The sequence below is a fragment of the Crotalus tigris genome, unplaced genomic scaffold, assembly GCF_016545835.1.
Source record: "Crotalus tigris isolate CLP2741 ecotype Arizona unplaced genomic scaffold, ASM1654583v1 scf7180000024316.1084291, whole genome shotgun sequence".
Lineage (NCBI taxonomy): Eukaryota > Metazoa > Chordata > Lepidosauria > Squamata > Viperidae > Crotalus > Crotalus tigris.
The window spans coordinates 447,148-462,116 of NW_024100488.1; the positions used below are offsets into that span (position 1 = coordinate 447,148).

General features: G+C 53.6%; 1 protein-coding gene across 1 annotated transcript; it reads left to right on the forward strand.

The window, feature by feature from the left end:
• The first annotated feature begins 383 nt into the window (after window positions 1-383).
• CALM3 (calmodulin 3) lies at window positions 384-9,357 on the forward strand. The gene is made up of 6 exons (XM_039325117.1): window positions 384-639; window positions 5,721-5,751; window positions 6,115-6,258; window positions 6,774-6,880; window positions 7,010-7,145; window positions 7,721-9,357. The coding sequence occupies exons 1-6, from the start codon at window positions 637-639 to the stop codon at window positions 7,747-7,749; spliced, it is 450 nt and encodes a 149-aa protein (XP_039181051.1). The 5' UTR covers window positions 384-636; the 3' UTR covers window positions 7,750-9,357.
• The last annotated feature ends 5,612 nt before the right edge of the window (window positions 9,358-14,969 follow it).

Below are 14,969 nucleotides of genomic sequence, written 5' to 3' on the forward strand. Positions count from 1 at the left end.
CACGGAGATCTTTTTCTTCTTTTCTGAAAACCACCACGCCGCAAAACGCGGCTTCCCGGCCTCTCCTCCTCCTCTTCCTCCACCCACACCCTTCCATTTGGTTCCTTCCCTCCGTCCCCCTTTTTTCCTCCTCCACGTGGCTCGTTCCAATTTTGACGCATTGCAGGTGAGAGGCGACCAATGGCCGCGGGAGTCTCATCCTGCGCCTCCTCCCGCAGCCAATGGGAGCGCGCGAAACAAGGGCGAGCTCGCCATGCCGTGTCCTTCCGCCGACAGGCGGCTGCAGGGGAGGGGCGGGACCGGGAAAGAAGCGCGAGGAGCGAGCGAGGGGAGGAAAAGTAGTCCCCTCGGCCCTCTCCCCGCCCTCAGGAGGAAGTGGGCGGGGCCGCCTCCAGGGGCGAGAGCGGATTGGGCTCGGCGGGCGCCGAAGGGGCGGGGCGTCGGCAGAGGAGGCCGTGGCGGGGCGAGGCCGGAGGCGGCCGTTGGCGGAGGGATCCGGCGCGCGCTTGGAGGCTCCGTGAAGAGGCCCTCGGTGCGTCCCGGCTGGTGCGGCTCTGTCTCCCTCGCGACGCCGTTGCTGCCCTCGAAGCCTCCGGACGCCTCCGCCGCTGCCGCCTGGCCGACCCGGACCGGACAATGGTGAGGGGCGAGCGTGGCGCCGGCTTTCGCCTCCGTCGCCTTCCCGAGGGCGGACTACAACGCCCATGCTTCCCGGCTGGCGGCGGATGCGCCTTAGGATCCCACTCCCACCCCCCCCGGGTGGGCGAGAAGGCTGAGGGAGGATTTCAGGGGCTGCCTGACTGTTTTGCGGGAGGGGGAGTTGCAGAAGGAGGGGAGACGCTTCCGTGGGGGGCAGCGGGGCGAAGGGAACGATCCCCCCCCTTGTTGCAGGGTCGGATCAGGCCCTTTAATGGGCAGGGGAGGGGGAGCAGGGGCCCGGATGGGGGGAGGGGGCTGTCGGGGGGGGACCAGCGCCCGTCTCGCGGAGGAGGGGGGCGTCGTACCCCGTTGCGGTAGGCGGGAGGGGGGGCTTGCCTAGGAGGAGTGTAGCGGGGGGGCTGATGGGAGGGGCGAGGGGAGGCGGGAGGGGCCTGGGGGCGACGCCACCTGAATGGGGGGGGGCGTGCAAAGGGGGAGCAGGGAGGGATGCGGGACCCCCGAGTGGGTTGGCTGTAGGGAAGGCAATGATGAGGAGAGGGCTATTGGGGGGGCTGGGTGGTTGAGTGGCAAAGGAGAAGGGGGGGCAGGCAGGCGAGTTGGGGAGGGGTTGCATGTGAGCCCCCCTTTCAGACCAGGCCTGGCTGGGATGCTTGGAGCAGGGCAAAGGGGGGGGGGTCTTCAGGCCTGCTTTTTTTGGGCAAGGGAGGGGCTGATCTAGGAGGAGGACCAGCATGGGGGGAGGGGGAGATGGCTCCAGACGTCTGGGGAGACGAACAGCAAGCATTGGAGAAGATGGGGCGGTGTATTTTCTTTGGAGGGGGAAACACTTCAGGATTGCGCTCACGGCATCCTGAAAGATACTGATAAAAGAGTCAGGCTGTGGGTTGCAATCATCTCTTCTTGCCAGGGTGTGTGTGTGTTTGTGTGGCAGAAGGGGGATGCCCCTGCTTGCTGGGACCCATTCATGGCTACGATTTGGAGGGGTGGGAGCAGAGCTGGGTGTCCTGTCTGGAAGAAGATGCAGAGTAATGGGAAGAAGATGCAGGGTAACGGGAAGAAGATGCAGAGTAACAGGAAGAAGATGCAGAGTAACGGGAAGAAGATGCAGGGTAACGGGAACGTACCCGAGGTCTCTGCCCTGGCTACTCTGGCAGAGGGCTGGTCCTCTGCAGCGGCAGGCACATCTGACGAGCTTTCCAGATGTTTCATTCCCCCAGCCTTGGGAGGCCCCTTGCTTTGCCTAAAGAAGGAAATGCAGCTGGGGCCGCCTCTGACCTCAGTGGAAAGAAAAAGCGGCAGGATGGGCCTGGTCCTCAGGCAGCTCACACAACGCTCCTCTATCTTGAAGCCCTGGATTGGCGCGTCTGCTTCGGATGGCAAAGGAGCCGTGGCCTGTTGGTCTTGGGCAGCAGCTCTGCAGAGGGCGACTGTGAAGGCTCGCTTGGGGCTTTGGCTCAGAAGCTGAAGCTCTGGAGGGAAAGAAGCATGTGCAGAGTGGGTGGGTTGCGCTTGAGAAGCATTTGTTAGGGCGAGGTGGAGAGACTTGGACTTGGACACTTTCATTGGCACTTATTCGCCTGTGTGGAGGATATATATACAGGGTGGATTTGATTTGGAGCTGCGGCTTTGCAAGGGGCTGGCCTGTTAGGACAGGGGTCCCTAAGCCCCAAGCCCCGGTCTGTGGACCGGCACCAGTGCGCAGATGTTAGAAACTGGTTTGCGCAAACAAGCAAAACTCCCTCCATGGGATGCAGGCAGCACACGAAATCAGGCCCCTTCCAGTCCACGGAAAAATTGGGGACCCTGTGTTGGGAGACAAGAATGCCATGTCCTGCTGGCTTTTTTTTGCTACCCACTGCAGTTTCCTGCACGTGGGTGACGCACTGGCCTCTTCAGATCCTCTGCCGAAGTCTCCCTCGTCCCTTCTTCACAAAACCGAAGGTTGCTGGCTGGAGCTGTTGTCACATCAGTCCAGCCACCAGCTCCTCTTTTCTCACAAAAAGCTTCCTTGAGTTGTCGCTGCTCTGTCACTCTGGCAGTTTCTGCAAAATGAATCCATGCCACAAATCATCTTCGTGGGGGCCTTTGGGGACACTGCCATGTTTAAGGTGACGGGCAGTGGGATAAACGTAGCTGGGATGCCCGGTTGGTTCAGAATTAAGGGTGGGCTGTTTTTTTCTTGGACACCCCCCTCCCACACACACACCATCTGTGCTTCAGCTGAAGGAGAGAATCGGTGCAGCAACTGAAGCTTATTCCCTCCCTTCAGCAGAAGTTTGATCTTTTCTGGCACGCTTGGGGGGGGGAACCCTTCTCCTCAGCCTTCCCCTCTTTTGCTCCATCAAAAGTGCTTCATCATCCTCGCTTCCTCCCTCTGTGTCCCTTCCAGTCTCTGAGGATGAGCCCCTCTCTCTCCCCGCCCCCATTAACAGGTGGTCCTCGACTTAACAACTTCATTTAGTGACCAAAGTTACAACATTACTGAAACAAGTGACTTAAGACCATTTTTCACACAGGTCCGGCCACTGCAGCATCCCCACGGTCATGTGACCGAAATTCAGACTCTGGGCAATTGACTCGTATTTATGACGGTTGCAGTGATCCCCTTTTGCGACCTTCCGATAAGGAAAGTCAGTGGGGGAAGCTAACTTAACTGCAGTGATTCATTTAACCACCGTGGCAAAGAAAGCTGGTCAAATGGGGCAAAACTCACTGGACAAATGTTTCGTTTAGCAACAGAAATTGGGGGCCCAATTATCGTAAGCGCAGGGCTCCTTATATAACTTTAACAGCTGATCTGTGGAAATTCCTTTTGCCTGGAGCCTGAAGACCAGATGGCTGGGGGTTTTATTTTTCCCCTGGGGGGCTTTTCCTCCCTCCCTCCCTCGCTGTGCATCGCTGTGTCTGTTGCATCCTTGACGCTGTCTGGCCCCTGGTGAGAAGCGGCTGTCTGGCTGGGTTGCTGCAGTCTTGGACCAGCCAGGACTGCAGTTGGGGCTGGAGTCCAAATCCCTCCGGGTTTCTAAGAGGACGATGGGATTTGGTGCTGCTCGCCCTCTCTCAGGCACTCGCCCTAAAAGTTTTGCGACTCTCAAACTGCTCCAGAATTGCAGTTTGCCTAAATAAGAGAGGCTGACACAACTCGTTTCATCTCAAGTCGTGTACATGTAGTCCTCAACTTACGACGGTTCATTTAGTGTCCCTTCGAAACTACGACGGCACTGCTGAAAAAAGTGAGGCATGACCATTTTTCACACTTAAAACCCTTGCGGCGTCCCCATGGACACGTGATTAAAATTCAGACCCTTGGCAAAGGATCATAGCTTGACAGTTGCCACGTCCCGTCATCACATGATCCCCTTTTGTGACTTTTTGACAAGTAAAGTCGGCGAGGAAGCCAGATTCACTTCACAACTGCAGTGATTCATTTAACCACTGTGGCGAGAAAGGTGGTAAAGATGGGGCAAAACTCAACAAACGTCTCGGTAACAAGAACTTTGGACTCAATTGGCATAAGTCAAGGGCTACCTGAAATGGGAGACACTCCCAGATGGGATGGGCAGAAGTTTTATGACAGGGTGAGGCTATGCTTGGCTGCTGTTGGTCAATGCCTCTGATCAACGAACTATTGATCAACGAACTATTTCTTTGAAATCCACGTCACATCCATTCTCTTAAATTTTAATTGCACTAGTATTGCGGAAGTATTTCTTTGGAAGTAAATAGAACAGATTAACAGAGTGGGAAGGGACCTTGGAGATCTTCTAGTCCAACCCCCTGCTCAAGTAGGGGATCCTGTACCATTTCACCACAGGAGCCCAAGCTCTGGTCTGGTCACACTGTAGTTCTTGGAGGTGGGCTGGTCTGCAACAGGGATGGGCAACGCTGACAATTGGATGACCTGTGGACTTCAACTCCCAGAACTCCACAGGTCATCAGGTTGCCCGAGTTGCCCACCCCTAGGTAGCAGCTGCCCCAAGTCCACTCCAGAAGCCTCCCTTGGTCAACTATTCTTATCTCTGGAGAACTTGCCTTTTCCAAACTTTCCTTTCAAAAGAAAGAAAGAAAGGAATGGTCCAGTGGCTGTCCTGGACAAAAGAGGCCTTTTGCATCCAGCATTTTGAGAAGCAGAAGATAGAGACTGTATCTTTGTGAAGTCCGGCCCTGGGGGTCCTGTCTCTCCCCCTTCCTCCTCCCTCCCCCCAAAAAAGACATTGAGCAAACTTGGGAAGCCTGGCTTGTCAATGGTGCAGAACACCTGCGCTCGCCTTTCGCAGGCCATGAGGAATCAGGAGCTGTGAGATGGGATGGAAGCTGAGGATATTTGTAATTTTAAGCCAAGAAACCCACCGGCAAGTTGCTTGTGATCTTGTGATCGGCCGCACTTGGGATTTGCAAAGCATTCCCCCCCCCCAGGGTGGGGGCAGACAGGAGGGAACTGCTGACTCAGTGCAAGGTCCAGCATCCTGTTTCTCATGGTAGCCAGGATTGCTTCAGACAAGCCACCCACCCACCAGGCCTTAAAAAGAGCCTGCTTATCTCTCTCTGCCATCAGCCCTAAGAACCGGCCGGCTTTTGACGATCCTCCCTGCCTCTTTGTCAGAATGGATTCCAGAAATCAAGTTGTCAGGCTGGGGTTTGTGGTGCTCTCCTGCATGAATGGGCCGCCGTTGTGGGTCTTTGTTGGGGCTTTTGTGGTGTGTTCCTGACTCTTGGCTTGACCAGATTGAATCTGTAGGAGTCCCAGGTGGAATCCGTAAGAGCAGGAAAGAGACAGGAGGGACTGGGATGGGAGGGGTCCCTTGTGCAGAGTAGAGCCAAGGTACCTTTCGCCAAAAAATAATAACTGGGTGGGGAGGAATCAGTTGCAAGGGATATTTTCCTTGCTCTCACTTGAGGCCTAGAAAAGGCAACTGAGGTCCCTCCAAATTTGGGGGGCGGCGGCTTTGAATCCACCTCCTCAGTGCTATGCAGTAAAAATCCCAAAATCTCAAATTTTCCACCCCTCTGAAGAGGCAGCAGAGGAGGCCTAGTGGTTAACCTCTCTTTTCTGCTTGCAGGCTGACCAGCTGACTGAAGAGCAGATTGCAGGTGAGTTTCCGCGCAGGAGCGCACATGGGATTCACAACCCCTGATTGTTGAAGAGCAACAGACAGACTTGCTCAATAACACACACGGAGAGGCAGGCCTTAAATTGGTGGCACAGAAGAAGGATTTTTTTTCTTCTTTCTTTTAGACAGCTTCTTTTTAACACACTCCATCTGGCTTTGTTAGGCTGTGATTTCTCCAGCCACAGGTGGTTTGGGCTGGGGCTGCGGGAAGCGGGTGCCAGGCATGGGCCTCAAGATTGCGCTCGTCGCTCCCTCTTTCCCCCTTCCTGAGCCTTTTGGGGTCCAGCTGCCGGGCGTGCTGCAGCACTGGGTTCGAGTGCCTTGCTTTTCTGGCCCTCTGCAGAGTTCAAGGAGGCCTTCTCCCTCTTCGACAAGGACGGCGATGGGACCATCACCACCAAGGAGCTTGGCACCGTGATGAGGTCCCTGGGGCAGAACCCCACCGAGGCCGAGCTGCAAGACATGATTAACGAGGTGGATGCGGACGGTGAGTGAACCCAAAACTCCCGCAGTAAGAACAGCCGAATTAGTTCCCTGCGCGCTCACTGCAGGCGGACTTATAGCCACAGTGGAGCCCAAAATGTCTGTTGTAAATTGAGACATTGGTTGAGTGGGTTTTGCCCCATTTTACGACCTTCCTTGCCACGTCACAAAAGAGAGTCACGCGACCCCAGGACACTGAGTTTTGCTCCCATGATTATGGGGATGCTGCAAAGGTGGTGTGAAAAACGGTCCTAAGTCTCTTTCTTCTGTGCTGTCGTAACTTTGAACGGTCACTAAATGAACTGTTGTAAATCGAGGACTACCCGTAGAAGAATTCAGGTGGCACCTGAATGGGGCTCTGTGGTGCCCCCGCCAAAAGCAGTCTCGTCAGTTGGGGAGGAGCCCACTGGTTAGGGTGGGAGTTTGCCAAGCCTCTCGAGAAGGGACCCTTCTCCCTGGGTGGGGCTGTCCAAAGCCGCCCGCTCGGTCGGTCTCACCGTGCCCGTGGCTGCCTTTCAGGGAACGGCACCATCGACTTTCCCGAGTTCCTCACCATGATGGCGAGGAAGATGAAGGACACCGACAGCGAGGAGGAGATCCGAGAGGCCTTCAGAGTGTTTGACAAGGTGAAGCCGGGGACCGGAGGCTGGGGAGTGGGGAAGGGGGGCCTTTCCCCAGCCACGGAAGGAAAGCTGGGGGGGGGGAAGGCCTGCCTGCCCACCCTCAACCTGACCGGAAAGCTTCTCTCCTGCCAGGATGGGAACGGCTACATCAGCGCCGCCGAGTTGCGCCACGTGATGACGAACCTCGGCGAGAAGCTGACGGACGAAGAAGTGGACGAAATGATACGGGAAGCCGACATTGACGGAGACGGGCAGGTCAACTACGAAGGTGGGTGAGAGGGGAGCCCGGAAGGTGCCGTTGATAGAGGTTGGGGGAGCAGCTTCTTGAGCCCCACGGGGAGTCTCCACAGGTTGGTACGGCCTCTGAATGGGTTGGAGAACCACACACCATTTTTGAGGCTACAACAAAGGTGTCCAATCTTGGCCACTTTAAGACTTGTGGACTTCGACTCCCAGAATCCCCCAGCCAGCTTTGCTGGGAGTTGGTCCATAAATCTTAAAGCGGCCAAGATTGGATAGCCTTCTGCTAGAAGACAACACATACACAAACTGGGCGGTGCTGGTGCCCACACGACGCAAACAGGGAAGTGCTAGCACCCAGGTGACACTTGCTAGCCCAGCCCTGCTTTCATGCTACAGCCCAGTTGGAGACCACTGCTGTAGGGGATACCGTTTCCTTGTTTTTGGGCCACATTTTTAAACCAAGTTAAAAGGTGGTCTATTATCTGCCCTGGGCATTAAGTGAATGAACTGAAGGGAGACCGAGGCCCACAGCCAGGACGTCGATTTGGACTTAAAACGGGGACGCGCTCACCAAGTTGCCTTCTGCCGTGTCTCTTGCAGAGTTCGTGCAGATGATGACGGCAAAATGAAGCCCGCAGACCGAGTGGCTGGCAAGGCCCGTTTCTCCCTTGATAACTTTTCTCCCACACACTCTCTCTACTTAAGTAACCTGGTTCTCTACGCAAACAAATCGGCTGTGGAATAAATCTGACCAAGCAATTAAAAAGTGAAAAAAGGAAAAAAAAGAAAAACCTTCCCAACCTGCATGATTGCACTCATCTCTCCTTCCTCTTTTTCTCCCTTCCTTCCTTCCTTCCTTCCTTCCTTCCTTCCTTCCTTCCTTCCTTCCTTCCTTCCTTCCTTCCTTCCTTCCTTCCTTCCTTCCCTTTGTGGATGTCTTTGTTTCCATCGGGTATTCTGTTCTGTAGTCAGAGCTGGCCCTATATCTCAGGGTGCAGATTCTTTCTCTCTTTTTTTGAGAACATCCCCCCCCCCATCACCATCACCACTACCACCACCACGAAGGGGTAGAGAGAGTGCAACAGTCTTTTTCAGTCCTGTTCCACGTGTCCGGGCGCTGCAGTTGTGCGCGTTGACATGGCAGTCACCACCGAGGGTCTTGCCCCAAGGAACACTGGGAGGGGGGTACAAGCAAGAAATGGGGAGGGGTTTATTTTTGTGTTCCTCCTTCATTTTGTTTGGGTGGCAGGGGCAGATCCCACCGCCTGGATGTCCATGGTTGAAAGATCCCATCGGCATGGCCTGGAGGAGAGGTGGGTCGAAGCAAGAAGGGGGGGCGACGAGGGTCCCGGCACTTTCCAAATTGACGCTTTCCCAAACACCCACCCGCCCGACACGTCCATCTCCCGTCTCTTGTTCTCAACCCTGTAAAAATTGTAAATGTCCTTAACCATTTCCTTCGCGTGGTGTCCGACATCAGAGCTGCTATGTATATATATATATATATATATCTGAGGCAATGCCCCCCCCCAGAATGGGTTGCGCCCCACGGGTAGCGACAGCGATTGGCAGCTGGGGAGGGGGGGGACGCGCTGGGGGCGACACCGCAATAAAAGAGGGAGGCCTCCACTTGAGTGAATGCCAACTGCGCCCGGGTGCCCTTTTTCCCTCTTCCCTCCTCTGCAGTGCTTTTTTAATTTCTTCTTCCGTAGTGGCTCGCGACTTACCGCCTCTTGACGCACCTGGGCTTCGGTGTCTGTGCTCGTAGCTGTGGCTTTCTTCCTTCGCCTTTTCCCCTTTTGGGCCCCCCTCCCCACCCAGCTCTTCCTGTTTCCCCCCCCCCCTTTCCTCTCCTTGCGGCAAACGGCATGAGCTGCAAGTTTTGCTTTTCTCTCTTTCATTTCGTTTTGGTTTTTTTTTTTTTAAATCAAATTTGGAGGGGGAAAAATGTTTGGGGTGTTTTTCTCTTTTTGGGGGGTGGGGGCGAGGCCATTGAAACGAGAAGCAGACTTCTCCCGAATCTGGACGGGGAGCGCGTTTTTTGGTGCCGTGCGCACGGCAGGCCTGAGCCTGGCTCCCTCGGGTTGCTTGCCTCCGGCGCTCCACCGACGGGTCTGCAGAGAGAGTGGGGAAGGTTGAGCAAGAATGTCTTTGAAAGCAGGTGGCGTTTGTTCAGTTCAAGCTGTGAAAATAAAAATTATATCAATGTTTTCCAATAAAATGCAGTGACTACCTGACGTGGCTGGTGTTGCTTTGAAATGGCAGACCGGGGCCCATCTCCTGGGGGAGCCCCCTCAACCTCGAACCCAGAGGAAATCCGGTAGCGCCGTTTCCAATTGACCAGAGTTACGGAGAAGGTGCTACCAAGCTCCTGCGGTTGGGTGGTTTGGCAGCGTAGACTAACAGTGGGTAGAATATTTGTAGCTGGGGGTTGAATTGGGGGGTCCTCGGTGTTATCTTGGTTATTTTCTGGCAGACGTCTCATGGCCCAACTAGGTAACACCATCGGGGTTAGGAGGGTTTTGGGGCTGTCTGTGGGGTTTGCTCTGCAGCAGGGGTGCCCACCTTGGCGACTTTTGAGACTTCAAGGCCTGCAGACAGGGCTGGGGAATTCTGGGAGTTGAAATCCACGGGTCTTAAAAAGACGACAAGCTTGGACAGCGAACCCCACTCTTAGCCCCGATGATGTAACTTAGTTAGGTCACGAAACGTCTGCAAGAAACCGGCAGCACCAAGGACCCCACAGACTCAACAACTGCCATCCCCCTTCCACCCTCTCCCCACCCAGGTGTGCCCCTTGAGTTGGGCTGGTGCTCCTGGCAACCCCTGAAGCTGAGCAGCATATTGGGGAGCGAGAGGGGTCTCCCCGGTTGCAGAATTTGCTCTGGCCCCTCAGCTCCTGAAAGACCCCATGTTAAGAGGGAGGGATCCCCCTAAAGGTGGGGAGGGGGTTGCAGAAGGGGTCTCTGTCTCCAGGCCTGGGTTTGGGGCTTGTGTGGGGACAGGCAACTGGCCCAAGGGGGGAAATTTAAGGGTAGGAACTTGGAGGCTTAGTGGGCTGCCTCATTGATGGGGGGGGCTGCTCTCCTGCTGCCTGGTTCAAAGCAATTTGGCCACCAAGCTTTGGAAATCGGCAGCGGAATCTGGTCACCTCTGGAACTGCAGGTTGATGGTCTCTGTTTGGGCAGGGGATGATGGGCGTTAGAGCCCAACTCCACCAGAAGGTGAGCCTACACCGAGCATGGCGCTCCCTGGAAGAATCCTAAGGATTTCCAGTTTCCATCCTCGGTGAGAGATCATCTCACCGTCCTGTTGCTTGGCAGCATTTTGGGTAAATTATCTGGAATTAACGGAGAAGGCAACTCTCATTTGGATGGAGAATCGGTGGGGGAGAACACAACGAACGGAACTCTTGCTGCCCTGGACCAAGTTTGGTTTTTCACAGGCCTGTTTTATCAGTCTCCAGAATCCTTGGCTTCGGAGATCCTGATTACTGGATTCTGGGATCACACACACACACAACCGTCATAAATACAGGTCAGTTGCCAAGCGTCTGAAATTTGATCACCATGAAGATGCTGCAATGGTTGTAAGTGCAAAAACCGGTCGTAAGTCACTGGTACAGTGCCTTTGTAACTTTGAATTGTCACTAAGCAAAAGGTGGCAAGTCAAGGACTCTATTAAGCACTTGTGGGGCTATTTATTTAATTTCACATTTGGTCTGCCTGCCATGTTGCTGGCTAGGGAATTCTGGGAGTTGAAGTCCACCCATCTTCCAGCGGCAACAGTAGGGGACACACCCTGTCTCGGATGACACTGATGTGGCAGTCTTTGTCCTTTTGGGTATGTTTTTCTTGCACGTTTCTGAGTCCCTTGAAAGAGGTTGCAGTTTGGGGTCGGGGGGGGGGGTGTCTGTGATGTTTGAAAGGGGGTGGGCAAAAGTTTTGTTGGCCTTGCAGTGCCTGATCAAGACAGCAGGGGGCGCCTCCCTCCATAGGAAAAAAACCTTGTCGCCTAGATCGGGTTCTCAACCTTGGCAACTTTTAAGACTTGTGGACTTCAACTCCCAGAATTCCTCAGCCAGCTTTGCTGGGAGTTGAAGTCCACAAGTCTTAAAAGTTGCCAAGGTTGAGAACCCCTGGCCTAGATGAAGCTACTATAGTAGTTCCTTGGTGGGCTGAGGAAAGACAGGCCAACCGCTTGGGGGTTGTCACCAAGCAACGCGCATGTCCAGGAACGATGCTCATCTGGAGAAGTTCTGAAGGTGCTCCAGAAGTCTCTTGCATTCTTGGGGATCCTGAGTTTTGAACTCTGGTTCTCTTTTGGGGGTATCGGGGTTCAAGCAGATAGTCAGGCTTCGTGACACGGGAAGTGTCTGGACCATGAGGAGCAACCACTGATGGGAAGGACCCATAATCAGATGTTTGAAAGAGTTTAGAGGTCAACCAAAAGTTAGTTGGAGGGGGAGTCAACCAAAAGGGGCCTCGACTCAAGGGGGCAGCTCTCCCCCTCTTTAAGGAGGGCGACTTTACCACCGGTGAACTTCAACTCCCAGAATTCCCGAGCCAGCATGGAGCAGCACTCACAACCCTGGGAGGCAAGCTGCACCACTGGTCAATGCTCCAGGTTGAGGGTGACTCATAAATGCAAGTCCGTCTGCCCAGCGTCTGAATTTTGTCCTCATGACCGCAGGGAGAATGCTGCAACGGTCGTAAGTATGAAAAACAATCCTAAGTCACTTTTCCTCAAGGCCGTTGTAACTTCAAACAGTCACTAAATAAACTATTGTAAGTCAAGGGCTGCCTGTATTTAGAGCAGGGGTCTTCCAACGTGGCCACTTGAAGACTTGTGGACTTCAACTCCCAGAATTCCTCAGCCAGCCCTCAGGGCTGGCTGAGGAATTCTGGGAGTTGAAGTCCACAAGTCTTCAAGTGGCCATGTTGGAAGACCCCTGGTTTAGAGGCTGATCATTTTGATGTATTTTATTCCTATTTCATACTTTTCTCAGCCGCCCCTGTTGGGGCTCACCTGCCGTTCTCTACTGGGATGCTTTTTCCTCCGAATTAAATCGCAGGAGAGAAGGAGCTGGCACATCCCTCTCCACGAAAAAGCAGAATTTCAAAAAACAGCACCATCATTTCCCCCTTCCATTAATAGCCAGCCTTGTGGGTGGCGGGGTTCCCCTTTTAAAAAAACAACAAAGCGATAACCTATTTAATGCCTGAAAAAGTCTGTCGGATTCTGGTAGGGTGTGGGAAAGCATGCGCTCATGCGCCCCCCCCTCACATGAAAGAGCAAAGGGGGGTGGGGGGCAGCAGAGGGAGCAGGAGGGTCCCCTTAAAACCTCTCTACACCCGTTGAGCCAAATCTTGAAAGACCCACTTCGTTTGCGTATACAAGTTGTTGTCAACTTAAAACAGCTTGTTTAGTGACAGAACAACTAACCAGGGGAACAACCTGCCTCCTGAAGCGGTGAATGCTCCAACACTGGAAGTTTTGAAGAAGAGACTGGACAGCCATTTGTCTGAAATGGGATAGGGTTTCCTGCCTGAGCAGAGGGTTGGACTAGATGACCTCTAAGGTCCCTTCCAACTTTATTGTTGTTGTTATTATTTATTTATTATTATTATTTATTATTATTATAGTGGCCGTTTGAAGTTACAATGGCGCTGAAAAAAGTAATGTATGACCAGTTTTTCACACGACCGTTGCAGCATCCTCGCGGTCCTGCGATCAAAATTCAGACGCTTGGCAACTGGCTCGTACTTACGACGGTCGCAGTGTCCTGGGGTCACCTGATCCCCTTTTGCCACCTTTTGGCGAGCAATGTCTGATGGGGAAGACAGATTTACTTAACCTTGTGACTGACATAATAACTGCGGCGGTTCCCTTCACAACTGGGATAAACAGGTTGTAAAAATGGGGCAAACCTCACTTAACGGCCTTGTTTAGCAACACAAAGGTGGGGCTCCATTGTGATATACTCCCCGTATATCCTGCCCAAATATTTCCCTCCTTCTCCTGAGGACTTAGACCAGGGGTTCTCAACCTTGGCAACTTTAAGACTTGTGGACTTCAACTCCCAGAATTCCTCAGCCAGCAAAGCTGGCTGAGGAATTCTGGGGGTTGAAGTCCACAAGTCTTAAAGTTGCCAAGGTTTGAGAACCCCTGACTTAGACGAAGGCGTCTTCGGGGAACTCCATCATCCTTACATCTGCTGGACCTCAACCAGGGTGACCCTGAACAGCTGAGGCTTCCTGCTTCTCCGGGAGGGCTGGGGTTAAGCTCGGGTGATGTCTTGCAAAGAGGAAGAATGATCTAAGCCGGGTCTTAAGCGGTTTCCTCATTCCGTGTCCTCCTGAGAGAGACAGTTTGCATGAAGGGGGTCCTCCCAGTCAGATAAAAATACTGCTAGAAGAGAATCTTTGTAGCTCAAGGTTGAACTCTGGGGTCCTGGGTGCTCTCTGAGCTGGTGGGGGGGGGGTCCTTGCAGACGTTTTGTGACCCTGCTGAGCAACATCATCAGTGATAGAAGGGAGTAGGGTTTGTGAAGGAGAAGGGAGGAGGAGGAGGAGGAGGAGGGGGAGGAGGAGGAGAAAGTTGACTGTGAGGCACTTTCTGAGCTGGGTGGTTTCCTTGCAGACGTTTCGTGATCCTGCTAGGCAACATCATCAGTGCTAGAAGGGAGTAGGGTTTGTGAAGGAGAAGGGAGGAGGACGACGACTGTGGGGTCCTTGGTGCTCTCTGATTGGGTTGTTTTCTTGCAGACATTTCCCTACCCAACTCCGTAGAATCATCAGTGCTATAAGAGAGTGGGTTTATGGGTGGGAGGAAGAGGACGACTGTGGGGTCCTTGGTGTTCCCAGAGCTTGGAGGTTTCCTTGCAGACGTTTCATGACACAACTAGGTAACATCATCAGCGCTAGGAGGGAGGGAGGTTTGCCCTACCAGTATTGGGGGGAGTGTGTTTTTCTTCCTAGTGGTTTTCTTCCTTGATTAGGCTGTGGCTTGCTTTTTGACTGTTGCCCAGAGTTGGTCCATCCTTCATTGGGATATTGTTTACTGCTTGGTTATTAACCTAGCATTAACCCACATCTGAAAGACCATGGCAATCTCTTCCTCCTACCCAGCCGGTGTGCAGCTTATTCCCAAATTCTAAAGTAAGGCAGAAAGCCAGAGAAAAAGAAAAACCACCCTCCAAAATGGGAATAACTTGAATTCAAGCGAAATCTAAACAAACTCAGCGGAGGTTTTAGCCTCATCCGTGGCTCGAAGCAAAGGAAATGGCCACCTCATTCAACCTCTCCTTGATCCAGAAGTTACGTGTTGCTCCTTCCAAGAGCCCAGATGTTGATTTTGTAAGATTTCTGGAAGAAAGGACGGCATGCGTGGGTGGCCTTCCAACGGCCCATCTGTGTGTTTCTGGGCCAAACGGAGGGCGACATCTTCCATGCTGCCTGGCCCATGCTTTTGGGTAATGCTCCCGTTCCCCACCCACTTCTTTCCTTCTTGACTTGAGTTCAAGAGCTGTCGCAAGCCGGTGGATGAGTTGCTCAAACGTTTAGTGTTTGCTTCCAGAAGAGGAAATCCTTTTGACGGAGTCCTCCATCACGGGGCTGGAGAGAGTCATGCCGTTGAGGGCTCGGAGGCTCAACCCCCACAGAGAACGGAGGAGGCTTCAGAGAAGGGACTGAAAAGTGGCGTGACTCAACCGCCATCTGTGTGAAAAGGCCCACGTTTCCTTTCCCTCCAGGGCCATTGACTGACACAACAGGGCTAAGAGGAAGGCCATCCCATTCTGTGGAAGAAGTTCCCAGCCTGCCTTTGGGGCTGCAACTCGGCTCCTCGT

Bases quoted from the DNA above. Each gene is read 5' to 3' on its own strand.
- CALM3 (XM_039325117.1), top strand. The intron at 6,259-6,773 runs GTGAGTGAACCC...GCTGCCTTTCAG, and splicing joins TAACGAGGTGGATGCGGACG to GGAACGGCACCATCGACTTT. The intron at 7,146-7,720 runs GTGGGTGAGAGG...TGTCTCTTGCAG, and splicing joins CGGGCAGGTCAACTACGAAG to AGTTCGTGCAGATGATGACG.